Raw genomic sequence first — 27,392 nt, 5'->3', positions numbered from 1 at the left:
TCTTCTTTATATTTAATTTCATAATAAAAAGGAAATATTGCAAATTTTGCCTTATGTTAAATAGCTGGCTCTCATTTGATTTAATTTATTTGTTTTTTTTAAATACTACAAAAAATGTGCACTATGTTTTTAACCTAATTCTGCATAGGCCAGTGCTTGTAATGCTTTTTGTGGTCTTTTGCTTTTTTCATGTTATTCCTTAGTAAATGTTAATCTAAGCTGTTAAAGGTTAGACTTGCCAGGTAGTTTTTATTTATTGTTTTTTAGACGATAAAAAAGTAGTTGAGTTCCAAATTTCCTCTGTGAATATTCTCCACCGACTGGTTTGTAGGATAATTTGAGTGCACAAACGTGGACCAGCGCCTTGAGGAATAGCCTCCATCTGCCTCCAAACACTACAGCTAATCATTAAAAGGAAGAAAAGAAACCATTAATGTGCAGGGTTTTTTTTCAACCTCTTTTGATCTGATGCTGGGGGCCTATTGGCATTTGCATCAGTGCATTGACTGCTTCTTTGTGTGGTTGTCTGTTTGTGTCCAGGTGGGCAGCAGAGTCGACTTCCAGTGCCAACAGGGACACATACTCCAGGGATCCACTACAAGGATGTGTTTGCTGGATCTCACCTGGACTGGCACTCAGCCTACCTGCATCCGTGAGTCATTGCTTTATGTATTTTAACCAGTCTCGCTAGGTCTCTTTTTCACAAGCCGCTCTTGCTTTTTGTCAGTGTTTATCCACATTACTGCCTCCTCAGATCATTGCTGTACACTTGTTCTCAAACCCACAACTTTCACCCTCGTGCTTCTCCTGCTGAAGCCAACTCCTGTCATTTGCTCCATCCTGCTGTAATCTTTGACCTCCCAGCAGATTGCTTCTTGTGCCTCAATCAACCTATCATCATTCTGAGAGTGAAGTGTTGACCCTGATTGCTGTCATTCTGTTTGAACCACCTGAACTGCCGACCAACACCAAACTCAGGCTTTGTGGTTTATCCCACTCACTCTGCCGAGATAAGAGCTTTTGGAAGATGAGAAGAATTCCAGCAATTCAAAAAAAACAGTTCCAGTGTCAATCATTTTTTTTGCCAAATTGTTTATACCTAAAGTTTTATCATTAACTGCCTTTTTGGAAAGTACTTGTGAAATTTTCTAATCTTTATTTTTTAACCCCATGAAGATGTGCAAGCCCAAGAAACCTGCAGGGAATATTGCTGAAGAGACACGAATGTTCCAGTCCCTACCCTGCTCTGGAAAGCATCTTTGAGCATGCATCTATGAGTTGGTTAAAGTTAGGAAAGAGGAAATTTAAAAGTGCAAGTAAATGCTGGAAGATGATTTTTTTTGCATGTTTTTTATTACAGATAAACTTTGCCAACAGTTTACATTAAATAAACTGGTTAGCTTCAGTTAAGAGACACCATCTCCAACACAGTTGGATTATATATGTGTGGAATAAAGGTTTCAGAGACATTTTGGTTTTGCTTCAGTGAGATTTTGAAGGCTGACAGTTTGGATGTGGACTAATTCACTTGTGAGACAACTTTGTGATTTTATCCCCAAATGATTTTTTGCTTCATTATAGTAGATTTCTTTGAATAAAAAGCAACGGGACAAAATGTCCGTCTGCTTTTTGTACAATTTGCAAATTAGATTGGGTGTCTTTTAAACACGCCAACGCAGCTAACGTATAGTGGTGTTGGACAGTTTTCATTTTTAAGTGTTGCTAACAAGGTTGGGAGTTACAAGTGCAATCCTTCCCTTCAGTTTGTTCAACTTTGCTCCTTCCGGTCCCAGCCCTCCCCAGTCACCTCAGGGGTGCCCCAATCTCTCCTTGGTCCCCTCCTTTTTAACATCTATCTCCTCCCATTGGGAAATATCTTTAGAAAATTCAACATACAGTTCTATTGCGATGCCAACGACACCCAACTGTACCTGTCAACTCATCCCTCCTCTACTATTCCTCCTTCTTCCCTCACAGCATAAATTTAGCCCCCTTTCCATCTCCATAGATAACTCCATAGTTACCTCCTCCCATGTTAAGAGTTTTGGTGTTGTTCTCGACAGCTCTCTATCCTTCCAGTCCCACATCAACAACATCACCCGGTCAACATTTTTCCACATGTGAAACATTAACCGCCTCCTACCCTCCCTCACCACCCACTCTGCCTCCTCATGTTCCTCCATGTTCCGTCCACAGTCTTGTCACCAGCCGCATTGATCACTGCAACTCCTTCCTCTTCGGTCTCCCAAACCAATCCATCCCCAAACTGGTTCAGAATGCTGCAGCCCTGATCATTACCAAACCCCCCTCCATCATCACATCACGCAGTCCTGCAGCACCTGATCTGGCTCCCAGTTCAATCAAGAATCAAATACAAAATCTTTCTGTACACTTTTAAGGCCATCCACAACCTCTCCCCTCCCTATCTGTCTGGTCTTAGAAGCTTGGATTCTATTTCCACCTTCAAATTCCCAATTTAAAACCTTTCTATTCAAAAAACAAATCAACAGCTCCTTCTTTCTTCTGTCTTGTACCAAAAGTTTTATCTTGTTTTTTATCTGTTTTTATTGAGAAGTGACCTTGAGAGCCATGAAAGACGCTTTTAAATAATATATATATAATACATAATATAATATGTATTATTATTATTACGGATAGCGAATACGGTCATGCAGCTAAAACTTCTTATTAGAGTACGCTCTAAAGTTACTGTGAATGCAGTTCATAAAATCTGACTTATCTCTGACTTTTTTGTCTCATTTAATGCGCCTTAAAGTTCAGTGCACCTTATATATGAGATAAGTTCCAAATAGACCATTCATTGCCACGCGTCTTAGTGAGTTTTTTTTGTTTTTTTTTTAACTTGTCCTGTCCAACAGCTAGGCAGGCAGATGAGAGCTGAGGGCCTCTTGTGTTGGACATACTTTACTTTAATAAGAGGGGTTATTAATCTTCAGACAAACCAAAGGTATGTCTGAATAAACCCCTTTTGTAATTGAGGCCAAACTTTATTAATTTCAATCATGTTTGAAAATCTTTGGTGTTGGACCGGACGGAAAAGGAAAGAAGGGAAGAAGAGAGAGGGATGTTAGAGAGGGGAGGGTGATAGTGAGAGGGGGGGGTAAGACCATGAAGCAGCATAGAGCAGACAGGTTTACTGGTTGTTTATCATTACGGTACAGTTCAAATGTAGTACAAAAAGGGCGGGGCCTGTTCGCACACACTCAAATGTTATCAACACACCTGCTAGCTGCAAAAATGTCCACATGTCAACATGTACACAAAACAGATAGTGTTCACAAACGCATACCTAAGCCTTTAAACCAAACTTTAAACCAACCAACAAGCGTCTTAGTGAGTTTAGTGAATATAGACCACAATTTAACAATTTTTCAGGTGAAAAAAATGTATTTAACTTTTTTTGTTTATAAACCATGCAAGTTTTCATCATCATGACACATAAACTGTTTTCATAAAATGTTCATATTCGTGTAGCCCTTCTGTAGTCATCTAGAAAATGACTAGGTTCTGGGTTCTTATTCTCATATCAGGTTTACTTAAAGGTAATAATTTTTTGGATCGATGGCCCTATATTAAAAAGAAGGCATTAACTCTACTGTGAGGATGAAAACAAAATAATCAAACAAGTTCTTACACAAGTTATATTATGAACATTAACCATCCTTTAATAAAGGATAAAGGAACACAAAACAAAAATAATAATACATTGATTATTACAAAATACAGACTCTTGCTCCACAACTCAAAATCACACACTCACAGTGTAGTCAAAATTCACAGTCTCAATATAACTCAGTAAAAGTGTTAACTTATACTAAAGCCAGTAAACCCCTTATCAAACTGCTGTTCGCAGAGACCAACACTCCAAAGTTCCTTCACTTGAACAGCAATTAAAATATAAACAAGGTACTTTGTGCACTTGAGAATTAATCCTAACAAACTTCACTGTCTCCTTGCTGTCCTCCTGTCCTGGAATGGCACGCTCCAACTCACCCCTCCGACTCCATTATGAACCATGTGCGTTATCCAGACCCCGCCACAAACTCCTCGTCATCGTCTCCCACGTCACCAGAGGTCCTCTTAGCTTCCTGGTTAGCTCAGAGTGCTATCTTAGGTAGGGACATCAGACTCAGCCAACCACTTTAAAAAACAATGTATCCTTTCTGTGGCATTTATTTTTGGTAAACTAGAAAAAAAGTACCGTTTGCACTCTTGAGTTGAATTTACAGTCACAAAGGTAAAAAAAAAAAAATCTACAATTTTCTACATGAATTACTTGCACAAAGGAAATATATTCATAGTTCTTTTAGCATACCCTGAGTTCATATTTGACAATTGTTAGACATTCATTTTAATACCTGACAGCAAAAAAAAAACTACCTGTCAACTTTTTACTCTTTGCTTGACGGCTCCTCAGCCATTCCTGCTCCACTCGTTTCTTCAAACTGTTGACCCTGTCAGGCTTCATGGTGCTGCTTTTTTCAGGATTGTAGTTTTTAGGGCAAATTCCAATTTCTGTACCCTGACACATCTCTATTGATTTTGTCCAAATGCTGCTTTTCCTAGATGAACTAAAATTTATTTTGTCCATTCTTTTCTTTTCCTTAAGATGTACGCAGAAATACAACAGTGTAAATTATTTGTACCATTATTTTTTTTTCAGAAGCGCCATGCAAAAACTCCAATGTGTCTTTGAAAGCTACAGAAAATTCTGAAAATTGTAATTAATTTTTGTGATTAATTTTTGGGTTTGAGTTTGAAGCTAAATAATGCAACATATCACAGAACAAAATTGTGATAGTCAATATTCAAAAATCTTTAACATGGTTTATGTTAATATTCCTGAATTGAATTATTGACCTAAATTTTTTTAATAAAAGTCAACTGGTTACGAACACACTCTTAATAGCTTACCTGGTTTAAAAAAAGCCCAAATATTTTTTTTTTTTTATTATTTAAATCATGGACTTAAGCAGCAGTTGTGAAAAATGACTAGATTTTAATTTCAAATTTTGTTAGATTCAACTGAATTAAAGCAGCATCATGTATTTGTCTGATTTTGCACTAACCCCTTAAATGTGATCACTGGAAGTCTTTTCCTGCTGTGAAAGGCACACGTTTTCAAATTATAAACCTGATAAACAAACCTTTCCCAGCCGCTACGTCAATATTGGTGAATTTGAAGTCTTCCAAAAGGACATGATGTTTCAAGGTTCTCATCTTTCTTGTTTCTCCTGATGCAGCAGCTTCTCCCATGACAAGTGTATAAATCTGCTCGCTTTAGGTTGGAACACATCAGTAGCTGCTTCTCAGCCCTGCTCTCCACATCTACTGTGGCTTAAAATAATGTATTGATTTCCCTCTGTCCTTGTCTTGTCATCTTTCCACCCGAGTAGGAATCAAAAAATGTATTTTTGACAAACATCAAATTTTTAGACCTTTCATAAAAATTCCCCAAAGTACTAAAACTTCTTTTTTTATTTATGTTGCTACACATATTTAAAAGATTTTTAAAATAAAATTAAAATACATCAAAATACTGGACTATTGCAAGAAACCAGTAGTGTAAAGATACAGCTTCTTACTAAGCATTCTGCGGTAACACTTAACGGTAAAGTACCCTTTCTAGCGTTAGTTACTGCATTATTAGGCATTATTTAAAATGATATGTTAACAGACACTTCCATGTATCTCGTAGCATTACTTAGAGTAGTACCAATACATTAATAAAATTTGCCTTTTGCATTATGTATGCATAACCTACATGTTAGTTAATATATTTGGAAAGCATAAAAAAACGATGAACTCAGCACTCAATTTTTCCTGATAGTTTACCTAACAGATCTTTGTTGTAAAAAAAATAAATAAAAATTTGGGTCACTGTGGCTTTTACCTAAGTGTGAAATTTTGCGTTTTTTTGTGACCACAGAAATATGTGTGCAATCAGCTCTGGTAGATTTTATTAAATTATTATTTTGTTATTATTTAAGGATTTGAAATCAATGTTTGTGTACTTTTTAATTAATAGTAGTCTGAATTGAATTGTAATTTATTTAAATCAAATTCTTCAAGCAAATTAATAATTTTAACTTCTTTTTTGATAAGTATTTTTCCAAACAGCTGATCTTTGGTTATTCAGTAAGAAAATATACATAATATAGATAATCTTTTTTGTTTCCACTACTCAGTCTTTATCAGACGGGCCAAATTTGAACGCAGAACATCACAAGTTGATGGGTGAAAGGACAGAAGCTTCAAGGCTGCGTGTAATCTCAAAAATAGATCTCATTGCTACTTGAGTTGTAAGGAAACATGACATTCTCATAAGAATTTGATAAGGGACATGCGTTTTGTCTGATTCAACAATCAGGAAGCCTTGTAAGTGTCTTTAGTATTTATAGTCTGTAAACACAACCACCTTACTTTGAACATGTGCTGACAGTTTGCTGTTTCATACTGTGACACTCTCTGCTCTCACACTAAGAAAACCTTTCAGGGTTTTTTCTTTAGTTTACTCTCATGAATCTTTTTTTTAATCAATTTTAAACAATGAGATAAATTAAAAACCTAAAATATCAACACTTATCTCAAGAAGTGTTTTTTACTTTCAAGATGTGGTATCAAAAGAAATTTGCTTTTCACATCAATTCTGTCATCAACTTTGAAAGGGCTTTTCATCCCAGCCACATTTTCTAACATCCCATTGCCACTAAAACCTTTATGGTGACATGAATGACCATTTTGGTTACTCACTTACAGCTCTTTTCCATTTGACAGCTGGCAAATGGTTTCTTTCACCACATTAAAAGTTGTTTTACCTATTTTTTTTTCTTGCTTAGAGCCTGAATGTTCCTCACTGCCGAATTAGAGCATTTAGGTGATTTTAGCTTCACAGAGGGCCTACTGTTGCGAAATATTAAACTAAATTCAAAATTGAATGAAAATGAAGAAAATTATGGCAAAATTTTAAAAATACAAGAATGCACTTCTGTCTAGATTGGAAATCAGTCTGAAGCCTGAAGACTTTTCAGCCCTCCACCACCCATCAGCAAATAAATACCATCCTGTGTTTTGTCCTATTCAAAGAGATGGCTCATTAATGTTGATAGTGAGCAACGTCAGGGTGTAACCTCATGTAATGATAGATTTATCTCTAAAAGCATTGTTTTAGTATATTTTCAATTTAAATTCATTTATTCAGTGAGGTAATTTTTGTGCCAAAACAAAAGAAATTGTGAGAAGCTTTTGATGACTCAAGAAGAATACGAATTACACAAAGACAGACGCATAACAGAGCAGGCAATTAACCTCCTAACATTCCCATCGTTCCTCTCCCCTGTGAATTCCTCATTATGCGCTGAAGTTTGTGTGCTGAAGGGGCGTGTGCATGAATACACTGACAAAGTTTTTACATGTGTCTGGGAGTGGATGTGTTTTCGCCAACACGCTTGCCCTCTGCTCAATCCCCAGCTCACTCCTGCAAGCAGCCGCGGAGCCCAGCCAACGCTGACGTGGTGGGTCTAGACCTGCCCTCCTACGGGTACACCCTGGTGTACAGCTGTCAGCCAGGTTATTTCCTCGCTGGAGGTTCAGAGCACCGCGTCTGCCGCTCTGACGGAAGCTGGACTGGCAAGGTGCCTGTGTGCAGAGGTGAGCGTTTGACGGAGGTCTTTGAGGGCAGATGATGGAGTGATTGATTAAGTTAAAGTTAGAACATTTCCAGAAGGTTGATAGTAAAGGTTGAGTGTGGGAGTTAAAAGCGATGAAAAGTAGGAATTTAATTACATGTGCCATCTGTTAGCATGTCAAGTAAAAACTAAGAATAAAGAAAGTGATGAACCCTCTGTTTAATTCAACATATTTTCTTAAATACACATATTAAAATTGAACTACCAGATATTTTTGCATTATAATCAACAGTCCTGTGCAAACAACATCCATATTTTTGACTTTCTTGTGCTTTGGAAACACCCAGCAGCTGCTAGGACTTGGTTTTGTTTTTTAACTTGCATGTTTATCTTATTCCGCAGTCGGATCAAAAACACAAGAGAAAAATGTCAAACCTGTAACAGGGACACCGAGTCCGAAAATAATAGGTGAGTATTACAATTGTAGTGGCCTCTCTTTTTAAAGATACGATAAGATTTATTTATTATTATTATTATTATTATTGTTATTATTATTATTATTATTATTATTATTATTATTATTATTATTATTTATTTATTTATTTATCTCAAAACATGGAAACTTCAATGTTGCAGCAGACAAAAGAGAGAAAAAAGTGCCAGTAACAATTACAATTCATGAAAAAACTAATAAAGTATAAATAAAAAGATGAAATATTTAAGATTTTGAAAAAATAACATGTAAGATAGAAGAAGATAGAAGCTGCTCTCGACAGTCATGGGATATTTGATCATTTTCAGTCAGGTTTTCGCAGAGCTCACTCCACTGAAACAGCCCTTCTCAGAGTCACTAATGACATCCTGATGCAGGGTGATGCAGGAAAATGCTCTGTGTTACTGTTATTAGACCTGACCGCAGCCTTTGACACTGTGGACCATAACATCCTCTTGGACAGGCTGAAAAACTGGGTTGGGGTCTCCGGATCAGCCTTAAACTGGTTTTCATCATATTTGACTGGCAGATCTTTCTCTGTTGTCTTCTCCAAGTTTAAGTCTTCTTCTGCTCCTCTCACTTCTGGTGTGCCCCAAGGCTCAGTTTTGGGACCTTTATTGTTTATTTTATATCTGCTGCCTTTACAGCATATTTTAAGTTCTTTTAATGACATTTCTTATCACTTTTATGCTGACGATATTCAGCTTTATGTGTCTTTTAAACCCCAGGATGTTTTTAAAATACAGACTTTACAAAAGTGTCTGGACTCAGTTAAGAGCTGGATGAATCACAACTTTCTCCAACTCAATGAAGCCAAAACTGAGGTCCTAGTTTGTGCTCCTGACAGTTGTCTCCCCAAGATAATCCATGAGCTCGGCTCACTTGCTTCTTTTATCAAGCCCTCTGTCAGGAACCTAGGTGTAACTTTAGACCCGGCTTTATCCCTGGACTCCCATGTCGGGTCACTCGTTCGCTCTTGTTTTTATCATCTAAAAAACATTGCAAAATTGAGTCCAGTTGTGTCCCGTTCTGAGATGGAGATGCTCATTCACAGTTTTATATCCTCCCGTCTCGACTATTGCAACTCCATCTTCACATGTTTAAGTAAAAAATCTCTAGAACGGCTCCAGATTGTCCAGAACGCTGCTGCTAGGCTTTTAACCAATTCATCCAAGTTCTCACACATCACCCCGTTGTTAATGCAGCTGCACTGGCTCCCCATTCACTACAGAGTGCATTTTAAAATCCTGGTCTTAACATACAGAGCTCTTAATGACCAAGCACCAGTCTACATAAAAGACCTGGTGCAGCCATACACTCCCAGCAGGTCACTGAGGTCATGTGACCAGGGTCTGCTGGCTGTTAAGAGAACCCGTTTAAAGACTAAAGGAGACAGAGCCTTTGCCACGGTGGCCCCATCCCTCTGGAACTCTCTTCCACTCAGCCTCAGATCTGTGGACTCAGTGTTTTCTTTTAAAAAGCAGCTAAAAACATATCTTTTTAAAATAGCCTTTTCTTAATTTCTTTTTAACATGTGTTTTTACTGTGTTTTACTGTTGTTTTATCGTGTTGTACTGTGAAGCACTTTGTGATTTTTATCTGGAAAGGTGCTATACAAATAAAGTTTATTATTATTATTATTATAAAAACATCTCTTTTATGAATAAAACTGACATGATTTAGGGTGACAAGTGGATTTAGTTTATTGTCATTCAGATTTAAATTGGTGTTGTGGTGTCGAGTTTCTAAAATATTTGGAACAGTTGCCCCTTGGCTTAAACCAAACACACTCACATCCTAAAGCACTATGACATGTGATGATGTGGCTTGTCTAGACCATGGTGGGGTCATACCAAAGACTACAATTAAAAAGGGACCGGATGCCGCTCTGCTTCACACTCAGCATCTTGGTATTGGCAGGGCATGCGTCCAATGCAGAAAATCAGTTTCATTACAGTCAGCTGTATGTGACAGTAGTGGGACTTGGACTAAACCACACTGACATGGACTGCTTTGAACATTATCTTCAAGAAAAGGAAATTTTTAGTATCAATAGTATAGTTTTTATTATTACTAGTCGTAGTCCTGGACATCGAAAGGGATTCATTGGGTTCTGAAGATGGATGGATGGATGGATGGATGAACTATTAGTGTTAGTGTTCTCATTATGAAGAATGCATTTTTGTTTTAACATTTATCTTAAAAAACAAACACAGAAACCCTCACTGCTCTGTACAGATAAACTTTTTTCATTCAGGTTATCTTCATTCACATACAAGCATCAGCTGAAAAATGTTTTCAAAAATCTGTTCCAAACAGATCTCAATAGGGTGATGCTATAGCTTAAGGTATCTCAGGGCAAATCCTTCTTTATTTGCAATTCTTAATTGGATCTTAAGCTCAATGCAGGGTGGCTATACAGACTGTGATTAGAATTATTTTTTTTTCTTTTGGCTACAAGCAGTCACCTTTTCATGCTCATAATTGACACCCATTTTTCCAATTGAGAATTACTCTCAGATGAGCTGCCTTAATCTCAATCTTAGTGAATAACATTTTCATTAGTTGACATTGTTAGAGCTTAAAAAGATCTTGATAATATTCAAATCAAATGAAAAGATTGGGGTAAGCTCTTAAATACTTTTATTCACCTCACATTAATTAGACATTTGTAATTTAAATATAAGTATTTAGTTTGAGATTAATATATATAGAGAGAGTTTGAATGGATTTGCTCTTATTGTACTTAACTAATTTTCTTTTCTTCCCCTTCAGTTCCTGATGATGTTTTTGCACCTGACTTTGTTTGGAAAGGCTCTTACCACTATAAGGGCCAGAAGCAGCCAATGAGCTTGATAGTCACCAGTTTTAATGCCACCACTGGAAAAGTGAATGTTACTTTAACAGACAGCAGCATGGAGTTTCTGCTCTCTGGTGAGTCATTTATAAATCATCTGTCTGTTACTTCCTGGCCTGCACCACCCCTCTCCACCTCCCCCCAACACCTCTGAATGTCACTTCCATTTATTCTCAGGGCACCATGTCAATCAGTCAATCAACAAATGATCTCATGCATGAGACTGGAAATTAACTATTGGTCTAAAAGACTGATGAAAAAGCCTGCAGAGACTGTTTATACACTCTGAAGTCTCTCCTTTCCCCTGCTATTTTTTTTCCTTTTTCTACCACCATCCTTCGTTTTCCTTTATAAAGGGATTTCTCCCTCCCTTTTTAAATATGCAGCATTTTAACTTGTACTTTTTTATCTTTGCCTCTTGTCACCTACACTGTAGGAGTCTACAAACGCCAGGAGGCACGGTTAATGCTCTTGCTATACCAGATGAGAGCACTAACCCACAGCTCTTTGAGTAGGATTACTGATGAGACTTGGGCGATGGATGGATTTGTGAGTATGAACGAGGATTGATTCTTTAAAAAATAACTGTTTAGTTTAGCTGTTTATATTTTATCTAAGCTTACAGATAAAAGCATCACAGGCAGATTGATTGTGTCTGCTTGGAGGCCAGAAGGAAGATGGACTTAAATGAATGGAATCGCTAGTTTTTCCCTCATTGCCTTGATGGGCCTTTGTTAAAAAAAAAAGACAGAAAGAAAGAAAAAAGCAAATTGGCATTGAATACAAAAAATACTTTTTTTAACATGTAAAAGAAAGTTAAAATGAATAACTAAATGAATACCTTAATATGTAAGAATAAAGTCAAAAATATACTGGGATAAAGTCATAAAGTTGTAAGAAAAAAGTATACTTTTTACTAATTCAAATTTTAAAATTTGTCTCATAAATAAAGTCATGAATTTATGAGACAAAAGTCGTAATTTTACAAGAATAAAGTCGTAAAATTACGAGACAAACGTTAAAATGTTACCAGAATAAAGTCATGAATTTATGAGAAAAAAACGTTATTTTTGTAAGAATAATTAAAAGAAAAAATAAACATGAAAGTAAAGTTGTGAAATTATGAGAAAAGTCATAATTTTACAAGAATTGAATCATACAAACTGAAAAAATAAACATTTTACAAGGACAAAGTTGTAAAAATATGAAATTTACTTGTTTTGTTAGGATTTTATGAATTAATTCTGATGTATTTGTTTTTTTCTATTGTGGCCCTCATATAAGGTGTTAAATATGTCTATTTCTGATTGCTGTTTTATTTGACATATATTTGTTGTACAGGATGCTGCCCTAGAGGATTCTTTTGATCTTTATAGCAATTTGTCTGATCCTAAAACAACTTTCCCAAATAGCCATAGAGGCACATTTGACATCGGAAAAAGCCTCAAACTGTTCTGTTTTAGTTGGTGGAACTGAAGTTTGTCTTCCAAAACAATCTTCAAGGTTTATTTCATAGCCTGTTATGAGTGTCCACTCATCTCAGAGCTATTGATGGCGTATGACACAGTCATGTTTTTTTTTTGGTGCAGCATGAAAGAACATTTTGACTCTAGCACTAAATGCAGTTTGTCTTGATGCGGTGTGGTAAACATGTGACACGCTGAGCTGTTCTTGTGCTGCTGATGCAGAAGCGATTCTTGAGCTCTGTGTGTGTATTTTGGTTAGGTTTCGGCTGAGCCTGAGGGTGGCAGCTATGTGTTTCAAGGCTTTATACAGGGTAAAGACTACGGACAGTTTGGATTACAGCAACTTGGTAAGCCTCTTTGAAAATGCTGAGTACTCCATTGCCATCAATCACTTGTCTTTGTCTCTCATTTTTTCCCACCATATTTTTTAATTTTTTAATCAGGTTCAGTTAGTTTAATGAAAACATTCCAGCTCAGGGTGAAATATCTCCTGAAAGGAGTTCGTACGATTTGGCAAAAGATTAAAGTCCCAATCTGATCTTATTTTCAAAGTGATCCCACTGGGATCCTTAAAAATTCCCCTCTGAGTTCTGGGCAGAACAGTCGCTGCGAAAAAATTCTGCCCCTTCCCATCACCCATAACTGATAGCGATCTGTTTACAGCTTCTCCTGCCCCTCACACCCCCAAGCTAACATTAGCGGTGCAATAAAAATGGTGAGCTATATTGGAGCTAAACAGCTGTACAGTTTTGATCCAAATGCCAGCTTAGACAAGGAAAACAAAGACATATATCATCTACTAGTAAATGCATGAGGTAGGGAATAAAGAAAAATCTGTGCACAAATTTATAATTTGTGTACAACTTTGCAGCAAAATATGAATGAAACATTTAGTTTTACATTTACATATCTATTTTGAATATGACTTTTCTTTCACCGGTTAAACAACGGGGTATAAAAAACATATTTATAAAGACAAAGTTGTCTTTATAAACTTTGGCCACAACTTTGTCTTTATGAATATGTTTTTTTATTGACAGATTCCTTATCCCATGCAGTATAAATACATTAGAATAGAGCAAGGAGCTTGTGGCCTGCCCAGAATATTTTCTACGTAACAATTGCACTGTTTGATTGCTATTTTATGTCACACATCATATTGGAAAAAACTGTTCTTTTTAAATTTTGCAGCAGTAAATATGCCCTCCTAGTTCTTCCAACTTACTAAATATAAATTATCGACATTTATTGGCAACATCTGATTGGAATTCTCAGCACTGTGATGTCAGAGGAGCTGAGAACACTGATACATGTCAAATGAGTTTAAATGAAAGTTAACCTGTTTTGGTGTGAACCTTTATTTTTGGAGAGGAAACATTTTCCTGGTATGTCAGAAAATCCCCAAAAGATTAAACCAAATAGTTAAGCCAGTCTTAATTAACTCTGCACTGTTATTTACTCAGGCAAGTCCCACTGCAATTGTATAAAGTACTCCTTACAGATGATTCAGAACCAGATGTTTATGTGCTTAAGAAATATAAGAGCAGTTTACCAGTTTGCTCCTTTTAAACAGTAGATGTGTTTTGTCTTATTTATCTTCGTTTTCTGCATCGACTGCTTAACTGGATGCAAAGCAATCCTTGGAGAAGCATCATTCTGAAGACTTACAAGTGCACACATAACCATCAACAAGTTTTTTTAAAAATTAATAAAGTAACTCAAGGTTTTCTCAACATACGGACAAATCAAATTCATGGTAAAAGCTTTAACAGGGAGGCTTATAAATATATCAGGATTTTATGTTCAAGACCTAACTGTTGAACCTGGTCAGACACAAAATATTATAAAATTCTTCTTATTTTCCTTCTTAAGTAATTAAAATTCAAAGCCCAACTTGTTGCACCAAATCCAATTATAAAAGAAATAGTCCTTTTGAGACAGTATTGTTTGCCATCTGGCAGATTACATGGTGTGGTTAACTGGAGATGGGTAAGGTAGCCTGTAGGAGGTAGTTAGATTTGTCTTCAAATATTCATCCACATGATAACTAAAGTAAGAAAAAAAAATAACAAATGAAGATGCTACTTCTACAGCTTGAATGTGATATTCTATTTATTGTTTTAACACTTATTGAACCAAAGCATTTGATGAAAAAGTTTCCATTCCCAAGTAAATTCTAAAACTGTTAAAGTCATTCTGATGACAACAAGAATCAACAAGTGTATTTTTCATGTAGAATAAATGACAAAAAACATACGCAGAACTGCCTATTGGGCGACAGTGGCTCAGGTGGTTGAGCGGGTCGTCCAATGATCGAAGGGTTGGCGGTTCGATTCCCCGCTCCCACCAGCCAAAATGTCGTTGTGTCCTTGGGCAAGACACTTCACCCTCCTTGCCTCCAGTGTGGCTCCACTGGTGTGTGAATGCGCATGAATGATCCTGGTGATGGTCAGAGGGGCCGTAGGCACGAACTGGCAGCCACGCCTCTGTCAGTCTGCCCCAGGGCAGCTGTGGCTACAACCGTAGCTTACCATCACCAAGTATGAATGAGGAGTGAATGAATAATGGACACAATGTAAGCGCTTTGGGTGTCTTGAAAAGCGCAGATAAATCCAATCCATTATTATTATTATTATTATTATTGTAGCTGAGAAATGGTAATAATACTTCATTACAAATGTACCTAAAGCTAAATAAAAACTACAATGTACATAAAATACTTTTAGGAGATTTTTGCAAGGTTCATTATTAAATGTAATCAAATACTAACTTACCAACTGCTGTTATTTTTGAGCTAATGTCGTTAAATGGGGGCGGAGCTACAATTTCTTTGTCAAAATTAGTGTCATTATTGACAAAGAAATCATCAATCCAAGCTTCTTTAAGCATTGAAAAATTAACAAAAACAATATTTTTAAATGAAATCTTAAGTCTGTGAGCCCTCAAATTATTTGCTACGCCCCTGTATTGTGTATGCTGGCCCATCTGTGTTTTCAAGAATTTCAACACTTTTTTTTTGTGCAACTGTTTTACATTAGTAATAGCCCCTAGACTAAAAGAAACACTGTTTTAATATTAATACAGGAAAAAAATAATAAAACTGTTTGAAATCTGTATTTCTGATCCTTTCATTTGGGATGGCATTCCAATCTGCTCTTCTTATTAGCCACCCTTCTAAAGTCTTCTACCCCCCCCCCCCCCCCCCCCCTGCTGCCCCCCATATAAAAAAGTTCTAGCTTTGCCACTGGCTGAGGTGAATGCTTTAAAAGTTACTTTGCACTTTTGATTCTTTTAAAAATATTTTCTAGTGGCAAAAGATTTTGTTTACATGCTTAAAGGCAAGTTTTAGGTGAGCAAAGCTGGATGACACTTTAAATGGTCTGTATCTAAGCAAGGAATCCAGCTCCCCTACTTTCAGGGTGGCCACTCTTCACAAACCCACTGAACTTGTTTTTTGTTTTGTTCAAAAACTCATTTTGAATTTTGCCTCATCCCCTTCTGGTCCATTAGCTGATTGAGCATTGTGCAATAGTATCAGGCTGTTGTTAGCAAATTTGCGGACCTCCCAGACATTGAGTAAAAATGTATGTAGAAAAAATCTGGAAGACCCTCCTGGCCCAGCACTCCAAATGTTTGGAAGTTTACTGTGTTTTAGCGTATTTTTTGCCTCTTTCTTTTTGTAAAAGTGCGTTTTAAATCTGCACCGTCTTCCTGCTGATACTCATTCAGGCCCATTCCCACATAAAGACTGATGTTATCTTCTTCTTCATCATTGTTCATCTCTTTGTGCTCATTATTACTGCTATTCTAAACTAGTTTTTCACAGTTACAGTGATGATTATTAGACTGCTCGGTCCCAAACTCATCCTTGCTATGATCTTTCTCATCTATTCCATTCTATCCATCTACTCTGTATTGTCATTGTCCCCAGCAGACACGTAGCCACTTACCGGTATCATTGCGATTCTCCATTTTCATTCTGTCTGCTAATGGGCAAATCTAAATAGATTGACTGACCACTGTCGATATTCTCCATATGATTCTGATTTCTATTTTTTTCTCCTCTAGGTTTGAGTCTGAGAGAGAACGTTACGCTTGCTGACCCCGAGGCGAACGGCTCTACCAACAGCAGTTCTGTGGCTGTTGCCATCCTGGTGCCTTTTTTCGCTCTCATCTTTGCAGGCCTGGGATTTTATCTCTACAAGCAGCGGTATGAAATGTTAACCATCCTAAACAAATCAACAATCAAAAACCTTCCACCCAAATTCAGCTTTTTCTGAGTTTTAGATCTTTCAAAGCACATCTATTTTATCGTTCTGCATGCTCTAAGAGTTTTAACCCCCCCGGATTTCTGTTGATGCCTGTAGAGCTACAGCCAAAGAAAATTTACATCCAGATGGGATCCATGATTCACTCAGGTGGACCTTCATAGCTTGCAGCGCTGTGATTATTCTCCTCCTTTGAAAAGTAGCGCACTCCTAAAAGACTTCAAGAGCGTGACATAATGTGCTACTCACCGGTCTAGTCTAGAATATGTGCATCAGAACATTTATGCTAACAAGTGAATTGTCCTTTAAGTTTCATATGCATTTGTTTCTTTACAGTGTAAATGTTTGGCACTAAATGCATTGTGTGATTGAAACTGATTACCTCTCCGAAGAATGCATACGTGCAGAGTCCGTGGCATGCAAATGTTGCATTCATTATGTGAGCTGCAAGTAAAAACTGGCGCCGGGCTCCTCTGACTGCTCTTTTCAACAATAATTACCACACAGCCTCATTTACCTTTTGCAGCTGCTCTCTCCAAGATAATGGAAACATGTTTATGTGACTGGAAGGACTGAGGGTAATTGGAACTGTGTCTCTCGTTTTACATGCAAACCTCTCTGTTTTGTGGTGTTTGCAGAAAAACGGATAAAGCGCAGTACACAGGATGTTCTGTCCACGAGAACAACAACGGCCAGGCCACGTTCGAGAACCCCATGTACAACACAAACACAAAAGCCGCCGAGGGGAAAGTCGTCCGGTTCGACCCCAATCTCAACACTATCTGCACCATGGTTTAATGTCTGCTGCTTGGGAGTTAAAAAGAACTACAACCCTGAGAGAAGGGAGGAGAATAGAACTTTGTGGGAGGTTTTGTTTTGATTTTTGATTGAAAAAAATATTTTGAAGAAATGTTTCTAATCACTTTCTGGTGAACACACTGCAAAGACACTAAAGGACATAAAGCACACTTTTAGCAACCACAATGGTAGCTGCAATCAACAGAGTTTAGGAGATTTAAAAAATGAAAGCAAGAGTATGTCTCACACCTTTTCCAATCTCCCTGTTTTTTGGTGAAGAAAAATGTCTTTGCACTCTGTGAGTGCTGGCTCTTTGAATAAAAGAGCCTCTGGCATATAGATGAAATAGAGTATTTTATGCTCTGTAGTATAAATATAGAGGGATTATTTCACAACACCAAATACACAAAAAAATTATATGTTTTTCTTTTAAAAAAAAAAACAGTCCACTTATAGGCCATTTACTCTGCCTTCACCCTTTTTTTGAATTACTTTACATATTGGAGTTTCTGAAGTGAAAGTTGATCAATGTGATCTTTTTTCAGCATCAGAGCATGTAAGAGGAGTGAAAGTAGCAAAAAAAAAAAAACAAGAAACTGCCTCTTCTGTAATCAAGTCAGTGCTGTACTCAATTTAGAGAAAAAGGGTCAACTATACCTTGGATGGTACCTTTTACCAATCAGATATATGGTCACAGATCTAAGCTCTAAAGTGCAGCACAGGTGATGCTAAAGCGTTTGCTGTTGCCTGTTCTCATAAAATAGCAGAACATTTCCTTTAAACGGCTACATTTTTTATTTACCCGTTAGTTAAATTTAAATTTTTCTTTTGAGGAAATCATATTTCTTTTGTCATGAGGTCAATGGTTTCAAACTTTAATCTTTATTTATTGTTTTTTAACCTGGTCTACAAAGAATCTGGAGTGCATAACTTCAGCCTTCAATCTGTCTATATATATATATATATATATTTTAAAAATAATCTAAAAATATATTTTTTCTTGACATTTATGAGCGTCTCACAACAGCAGGATTGAAAATATCTTTAACCTGCAGCTGGCCAGGTTTCCCAGAGGTTCATTTAAGACTGGATGGATGATTTTACTGAGATGAAATCAAGTCAGCAGTCTGTGGTAGAGTAGGGTTTAATGTCTTGTTTTATGCTCACGAAAACTTTGTCATGCTTCCTCTGTTTTTACATCCACTCACAGACAGAATGAGCCCATCCACTGCTTTGGCTCTGCTTTTCACAAATCAAGCAAAGTGCGTTCTCCTCTCATTCTTTTGGGAAACCGTGCCTTAGACAGAAAATTCATCCTCCTGATGAAACATTGCCCCCCTGCCCATCTCTTCTCACCCCCCCCCCCCTTCAGATACAAGTAGTCATTTCAATGTCTGAGAAGACATGCGCTTCTGCTAACAAATGTACAGAATACACCAGAGATTTTGCACACCTAAACACCGTCTTTCATGACCAGCTGGGTTTTAGAATTGAAAGATGAACTGTCATCACATTTCTACATCATTGCAGTGCCTTGACTACTGTATGGGCATATGTTTTGAACATGTAACACTTTTTACATTAATAAAACTGCACACACGTGTGACTTATCTGCACAGTTTGCAATGATTTAGCATAGTGATGTCAGATGGTTTATCGAGGAAGCGAGGGCAAGAAGCAGCTCATAGTTACATAAATGTGCATGTCGATAAAAAGTGACCCAGTATAGCAATTGCTGCTATTGTACTTTGTACCACTATGTTGACTCCTGTCATTGCTATTCCATTTTGTACATTTATACAGTTTTGATACTTGATGGCACTCTTTGGCAAGATGTCTTGTGTTAACAATATGTAATATATTTTGCGACTTCACATTTCTTATGGATGGGACAAGAATAGCATCTGGTGCAAATAGTAAAATGGTCTCACATCCGGAGGCTCCTGAATAGAATAGAATGCTTTTAAACGTGCCACACAATTGATATCCCGTTCAACAACCTGTGTATATGAAACTGTAGATATTACAGAACTTTTGTAAAGAGGTCTATTTTTTATGCAGATAAAAGCATTTGTAAGTTATTGAATATGTTGTGTAAAATTTCACTTGTAAATGTCATGTAAGATCAAAAAGATTTGTATTTTTTTCTTTATCAGCAATGTATAAATCGTTAATTTATATATATAAAATATAAAATAAATAATTTGCGTTGCTCTTCTTTTCTTCTTGGTTTAACCAAGTACAGTATAGTAAAGCATTCCCGGTGGTCTTTTAAATGATTATGCCAATTTTAGGCATAGGATATAGTTACTGCAGTGTGGAACTGTTAGCACAGAGTAAGCCCGCCCCAAAAGTAGCTGACATTAACTTAAAAAATGCTTTTTGAATCTGCTTCCCATGCAACATTCAGATTTTGTTCTTTTGTTAAATCTTCCATTTGAATCATTTTAATCACTAACCATTTATGGTGCGAAAGCTCCCAAATGAGGCTCCAATGACTTTACCTCCTCCTGTAACCCTTGTGCTATCCTAGGCACTTTAACATTGGGAGTTGGATCATCTAGACCCAATAGACACAACCTTTTTTCTTCAATGAATTGTGATCTTCACTGGTGTCCATGGATTACATGAAATCTTTCCACCTTTATCCACCTTTGTTATGGTAGGAATAAAACGTCAATGCAAGGGTGGGTTCATAGGATAGCACAAGGATAAGAAGACATGATAATATGAAAAACTATCTGAAAAACAGCAGACAAGAACAACTTTTGCATCTTTAAACCAGCTCTCTGCTGTATTACGATTCACTTCCATAACATTTGTACCCTGCAAATAAAATTAGCCAACGCTACTTTAATTTCCTTTAAAACTTCCCATTTAAAATGCTTGACATAATGAAGGATCACTGTCTTTTCCATTTTAGTTCATATGGTTCAAAAAATAGACCAGAATTGAAACTAATTAGTATCACAGATTGAAGACTGCATATTAATGCACTTAAAACTCCCTATGGCATCTAGACTTCTCTTCCCTGCAGGTCCACATCACCATGTAAAGTTTACAAGACTTCAGAGCTCAGAATACTCAATGCTGCGGATTACCTTGACTCGTAAACGTAACATCAAAACAAAGGTGTATTTTGTTTTAAATTAGATTAAAATTTAAATTAGGAGAACTAGCAACTGACCTTTATTGCTTTCACCTTTTCTAGACACATTAGCCATGCAGAAATCAACAAAAGCTTTTGTCAAACTGAAAAGGTCTTCCTTGTTGAGCTCCGAATAAAATACAAAACAGCATAGTGTGAAAGTCAGGTCAAAGGTGAGAGTAGCAATAGGTCACATGATGTCTTCATAATAGTTATGTGGCTGTGGCAAACCTAAAACCTTAGTCACAACTGCCCTTTCACGTGGATATGGGCTATCTGCAGGTGAAAAATGGAAAAACGTCTACCAGCCACTCAGGAGGCTTGCACAAAATTGTAAGATGGTTGTGGCAAACGCTTGTGCAACACGTAGGTCAGATGCAGGCACGTCGTACGGTGAGCATCCTACAGGCACGTACCTGCACATACTGTGCATGCAGCATTTGCGCGCAGTTAGTAAGGAGTGTGTACGCACACCTTGCGAATAGCTAGAGTGTGGTGTAAGGGAGACAGCATCACCTGAATGTCAGAAGTGCATGCAACTTACATTATTCTTATGAATACTTCACAATACACTTACCACACGCACAACAATGGTTCCATTTTTATGACATCCCTTTAGGTGGATACATGAAGCACCTGTGCTCCCCTCCATGGGCCCGGACAACCCAACACCTGCAGCATCCATATGGGTCAACCCCCATACATGACCAAAGCTTTAGCTTTGTTTGCTAAAGGAAAATGCAAATGTTGATTCAACATCATGAAAAGTTCATGCTTTATGCTTGTCTGATGATAACAAATGTGTCTAAAGTTTTAGTGGACCAGTCACTCTTGAACTCTTGTCATAGTTAAACTAATTGCTGATCTGTGTATTATGAAAGCCAAACTTAGCTACAAATTTTCAAGTTTTTATATTTTTTAATTACTCCCTTTCGAAAACACTCATGCTTACAGCCTTACATTAAGGCAAAGTTGAGTTAAAATGATTCCAATCAAAGGAATCACAGTGAAAGCAATCATTGAAGGAGTGTATGCAAATGAAGACAACGTCTAAAAAAAGTCACCACAAAAACAAATGACAGGAACCATTCTATTTTCAGCCTGGGGTTAAATGTATACTTTAATGTCTGAGCCCAGGATCTGTGTATGCATTAAAAATATTTGCCAGAAGGATTTTCAATTGAAGTCACTCAGAAGCTCCATCAAGCAGAGTTTGCCACAGGGGTGATGATGTAACGGAAGCGGGTGTCAGGCCAAGAAGGCAGAAAGCTCGGGGCATTTTCTTAGTTCAAGTGTTCACTCCTGGTAGCACAGCTCTGTCATGACCCCTGTTTGTTCTCTACTTCATTAGTGCCCAGGTTTAGGTGTCGGAGAATCCTCTGAGGAGGACCTGTGCTACTTAGCAGCGGGATCCCCATGATTTTCTCTTCAGGTCATCCATAACAACAAATGCTCTATTGAGTACTGGTGACTGAGCGGGTTAGTCCAGTAAGTCAATTTGACTGCCCTGATCAGTAAAAGCCTCTGTGGTCCTGTGGCACAGGCACATGATTGCTGGAGAAAATCAATTTACTAAGATACATGCGTGCTGTAATGAAGATTTGTTCCCTGGCTGCCTCTGATGTTTGGATACCCTGTGGCTCTCCTTCACTTTCATCAAGGGATTGAGTGTGTGCTGTGAAATTACAGAGCACAACACTGCCAGCCAGCCTCTGTTAACACGCTGCATCCTAGATGGAAACATGGCTTTAGACATAAGACAGGGTTTCTCAAGACCACAGGACAGCTCTGACAGGCCCTCTGCAGCCACAACATTTGTTGTTGTTTCATTTTTTTCAAGTACATGTCAATGTATAATGAGTGGTGTGTGCTTTCATGGATCCTTTGGTCCTAATGGGCCAGACTGTCAGCTGACTAACTAGCTGCTTTCTTGCTTTATATTTGAGTCTCTCACTAATGAGTCTATTTTTTTCCAAAGCTCTCGCTGGCCAGATGTCCTCAGGGTGGCAACTGTTCATGGTGCAGATGGGAAGCTGTTCATTTCTCAGGAAATTTACAGTTTATAAGCAGGTGAAGTGTATAGTTTGAAAGGCATGTCATTTTTTCAAGACTTATTGGCCAAAAAGTCCAGCTTTGTATAATGAAACATTTGAAAATGTCAAATTTCTAATGATTCACAAACTGAGTAACATTTTGCTACTTAAAACATCCCACATCATGTAAAAGGGATTTCATGTTCTGTGGTAGTGTTTTCAAGGGCGAGGGCCCTGCAGAGTTGCACAGTTTGATATACTCTTTTTAATCTTACACCAAATGAATAATGTAAACTCCTTCATCCCAATTTCACCAAAATAAATGTTTAACCACCATTTAAATTACAGGCGTTCTGTGAAAATAACATTTAAGACCTGGAAGTCTCGGGTTGGTACGAACTTAAGGGTATCAAACTGACGTCAGTGAGCATGATCAATGCACTCATTAGCAGAAAGTACAAAGGGGGATGTGTGTCTGGGGTAAAGACGCATGATTGCTGTTGTATTTCCTGAGGTTTTGGACAATAATTTCATGATGAAAAGTGGTAGGTTCTTTATCATAAACTAAGAGCAAGACAGATAAGGTGACGTGATTTTGCGCCTCAGTCTCAGAGAGTTCTCCAGTTTATCCTAGAATTATCGTTTTTAGCTGAGCTACTATTGTTGGATTTCATTCTGACCTTAGTGAAAAAAAAACACTGTGCCAGTTTAAAGACAGGTGACATCATGAAACATTTACATTTGAGTGGGATGAAAAGATCCGTTTTGGTTTTTATCTTGATGAGGTGCCAAACAGGCTGGCTCTCATGCAGCTTACAGCTGCTTTCACACAGCCTCTGGTGCATCTTAATTTCACTTCCTTGTGTGAATCATCCCCCTTATTAACAACCTCAAATTCTGGTTTTATGTCTGTTCTAGCTCCAGAGGAGCTCATGGAGTCAGATCAGAGGTGCAACAGGTGTGTGTGAGAGGGTGATATAGATTGACGTTACAGCCGCTTGACTCTGCGGTCACATACAGCGCTGAGATGATGTTCTGTGAGTGAGCTAAGCTGACATTACTCTTATCTTTTTCTGACTGTAGACCTAAATGCAGGATTCAGCAGGGTTTTTATTTTTTTGGCTTTTTGACAGAAACCAAAATAACAATATATATGAACTGAAGGATGATTTGAAAACAAGCACTTTAACACAAAACTCAATCATTGGTGACCTGAGATTGGATTTGGAGATGGAACAAATAACAGCACCCTCTCAACCGTGCTTAACCCTTGTGCTATCCTAGGCACTTTAACATTGGGAGTTGGGTCATCTAGACCCACTAGACAGTGCGCTAACCCTTTTTCCTTCACTGATTTGTGAACCTTACTGGTGTCCATGGATTACATGAAATCTTTCCACCTTTATCCACCTTTGTCATGGTAGAGAGAAAACGTCAATGTAAGGGTGGGGTCATCAAAGATAGCACAAGGGTTAAAAACTAATCTAAAAACAGACAAACACCAGTTTTCTATCTGTCAATTTAAATTTAGTTTAATGTTTGCACTTGGACTGAAACAACGTAGTTGTCCAGATTATGGCAAAAATGTTATATTAAAAAAAAGTTAAATTAAACATAACAGAGGTAGGATTAAAAAAGTTTAATTCTACTCTACTCCTTTCAAGCAATTGAACAAACTATATGATAGTCATTATATTTAATTGGCAATCATTATATTTAATAGATACAATATTTACTGTGTGTAAGTGTGTTTGTAAATGTAAAATATCTATTTATGATTAGGAGTAATTTGTCACCTTTTATTTTCTGTAGTTTCTTGATCAATTCATGAATAAATATCTTAAATTTTGAAGAAAAGAAAAAAATATATGTATTTTTTATATATATATATATATGTTGTTTGTTGTTTAATATATATATATTCTAATATTTCTATGTGAAAATAAACCTATACACCAACCAACCAACTTGACCCTCCGAATCAGGAAAAAAGATCAAAACAACCAAGTTAATCTAGCAAATTCTAAATAGGTTAATGTTATTTAATTCTCCAAAAGACCTTTATAGACGTGTGGAACAGAACAGAAGATATCATTGCAGTACAAAATCCCCTTTTATGCATTTAGCCTATTATATTGTCATGATTTGAACTTGTTGTCTTGTTTTTGGTCCTTGTTCTGTCTTGTTTCTGTTTCCTGTTTTATTTTGAAAGTCTCCTGTCTTGTCTGTTTTCTTGAGTTTTACTTCCTTTGGTCCCCATCAGCCCTGATCGTGTCCACCTGTGTCTTGTCTGCCCTGTCTGTATATAAGTCTTGTCTCTGCCTTCCTCCTGTGTTGGTCCATTATTCCTGTTCTGGTGTTCATGCCATGTCATGCCCTGTTCCTTAGTTACCCCTGTTATGGTGTTCATGCCATGTTCCTCGTTCCTTGTCTCATGCCACGTCACAGTGAGTTTTGTTTTTTTGGTTTTGTCATCCTGCTCTGCAGTGCTTTTCGTTTGTGTTTGTGATTAAACCCCTTGCCCCGGAACTGTGTGCCTCCTGTCTCTGCATCTGGGTCCATCCGGCTCTCGAGCCACCCCTCCACCGTGATAGACTGGACCAACCAAGTTTTCTGGACCCAGCAGAGCGGGACATACAGCTTTTGGAGGCCTACTGCCTCGAAGCAAAGAGGACCAGGTCCTATTGGGACTTTAACACACTCCAGTTCTGCACTCCAGCTATGGAGGGGAGCCATCTCGCCATGAAGGGGGGTCGTCGCCGTCGCCACCACCGTCCCCGTCCATGTCCCGTTCCTGTTCCAGAGGTGGTCCGGCACGCACCACATCGCTTTCCAGTGGTGGTGCCGGATGCACCCCATCCCCGTCATGTTCCGGTGGTGGTCCCGGACGCACCACAGCCATGTCCAGTGGTGGTCCCGGACGCACCCCAACCCGTCCCGGCTCCCAGGGGGGTGCCGCCTGCGCCCCGACCCGTTCCTGCTCCCAGGGGGGTGCCGCCTGCGCCCCGACCCGTTCCTGCTCCCAGGGGGGTGCCGCCTGCGCCCCGACCCGTTCCTGCTCCCAGGGGGGTGCCGCCTGCGCCCCGACCCGTTCCTGCTCCCAGGGGGGTGCCGCCTGCGCCCCGACCCGTCCCGGATCCCAGGGGGGTGCAGCCTGCGCCCCGACGGGTCCCCGGTTCCACTGCCTCGCCTGACCCGCCTGAGCTCGGCTCCACGCCCGACCCGCCTGAGCTCGGCTCCACGCCCGACCCGCCTGAGCTCGGCTCCACGCCCGACCCGCCTGAGCTCGGCTCCACGCCCGACCCGCCTGAGCTCGGCTCCACGCCCGACCCGCCTGAGCTCGGCTCCACGCCCGACCCGCCTGAGCTCGGCTCCACGCCCGACCCGCCTGAGCTCGGCTCCACGCCCGACCCGCCTGAGCTCGGCTCCACGCCCGACCCGCCAGAGCTCGGCTCCACGCCCGACCCGCCAGAGCTCGGCTCCACGCCCGACCCGCCAGAGCTCGGCTCCACGCCCGACCCGCCAGAGCTCGGCTCCACGCCCGACCCGCCTGAGCTCGGCTCCACGCCCGACCCGCCTGAGCTCGGCTCCACGCCCGACCCGCCTGAGCTCGGCTCCACGCCCGACCCGCCTGAGCTCGACTGCTGGCCCGACCCGCCTGAGCTCGACTGCTGGCTCGACCCGCCAGAGCCTGACTCCATGCCTGACTCCATGCCTGACTCCATGCCTGACTCCATGCCTGACTCCATGCCTGACTCCATGCCTGACTCCATGCCTGACTCCATGCCTGACTCCATGCCTGACTCCACGCCTGACGACTCCACGCCTGACGACTCGGCCCCCCGGCCGTCCTCCGGACCTGCCTCGCCGGACCGCTCGGCCCCCCGGCCGTCCTCCGGACCTGCCTCGCCGGACCGCTCGGCCCCCCGGCCGTCCTCCGGACCTGCCTCGCCGGACCGCTCGGCCCCCCGGCCGTCCTCCGGACCTGCCTCGCCGGACCGCTCGGCCCCCCGGCCGTCCTCTGGACTCTTGTGCCCGTCGAGGTTTTTCCTCCGGGGCCCCCCCCTCATGTGACTTTTGGAACCTCGGAGCGGTTCCTTGAGGGGGGGGTACTGTCATGATTTGAACTTGTTGTCTTGTTTTTGGTCCTTGTTCTGTCTTGTTTCTGTTTCCTGTTTTATTTTGAAAGTCTCCTGTCTTGTCTGTTTTCTTGAGTTTTACTTCCTTTGGTCCCCATCAGCCCTGATCGTGTCCACCTGTGTCTTGTCTGCCCTGTCTGTATATAAGTCTTGTCTCTGCCTTCCTCCTGTGTTGGTCCATTATTCCTGTTCTGGTGTTCATGCCCTGTTCCTTAGTTACCCCTGTTATGGTGTTCATGCCATGTTCCTCGTTCCTTGTCTCATGCCACGTCACAGTGAGTTTTGTTTTTTTGGTTTTGTCATCCTGCTCTGCAGTGCTTTTCGTTTGTGTTTGTGATTAAACCCCTTGCCCCGGAACTGTGTGCCTCCTGTCTCTGCATCTGGGTCCATCCGGCTCTCGAGCCACCCCCCCCACCCGTGACATATATATTGCTATCGTTGTCAATTCCTCTATTGTCGTGATGTGGAAATATTTTTTACATTAAGAGTCAGCTTTTGCACTTTTAAAGATAAAACTGTAGGCCCCCCCCTTTAGAAAAGT

General features: G+C 39.5%; 1 protein-coding gene across 1 annotated transcript in view; it reads left to right on the top strand.

The window, feature by feature from the left end:
* LOC101167820 (CUB and sushi domain-containing protein 3) overlaps positions 1–18,158 on the top strand; it is a gene marked incomplete in the record, with an annotated part of 253,195 nt that extends 235,037 nt beyond the window's left edge. Inside the window, 8 exon segments of the mRNA XM_023964007.1 lie at positions 541–652; positions 7,492–7,671; positions 8,052–8,117; positions 10,918–11,076; positions 11,436–11,548; positions 12,725–12,812; positions 16,534–16,675; positions 17,372–18,158. Of these exon segments, the coding sequence (XP_023819775.1) occupies positions 541–652; positions 7,492–7,671; positions 8,052–8,117; positions 10,918–11,076; positions 11,436–11,548; positions 12,725–12,812; positions 16,534–16,675; positions 17,372–17,531 (1,020 nt within the window).
* Positions 18,159–27,392: the final 9,234 nt, after the last annotated feature.

Source organism: Oryzias latipes, chromosome 16 (genome assembly GCF_002234675.1).
Source record: "Oryzias latipes chromosome 16, ASM223467v1".
Lineage (NCBI taxonomy): Eukaryota > Metazoa > Chordata > Actinopteri > Beloniformes > Adrianichthyidae > Oryzias > Oryzias latipes.
The sequence above is the reverse complement of the archived record's forward strand: the minus strand, read 5'-3'. Positions and strand labels throughout refer to the sequence as shown.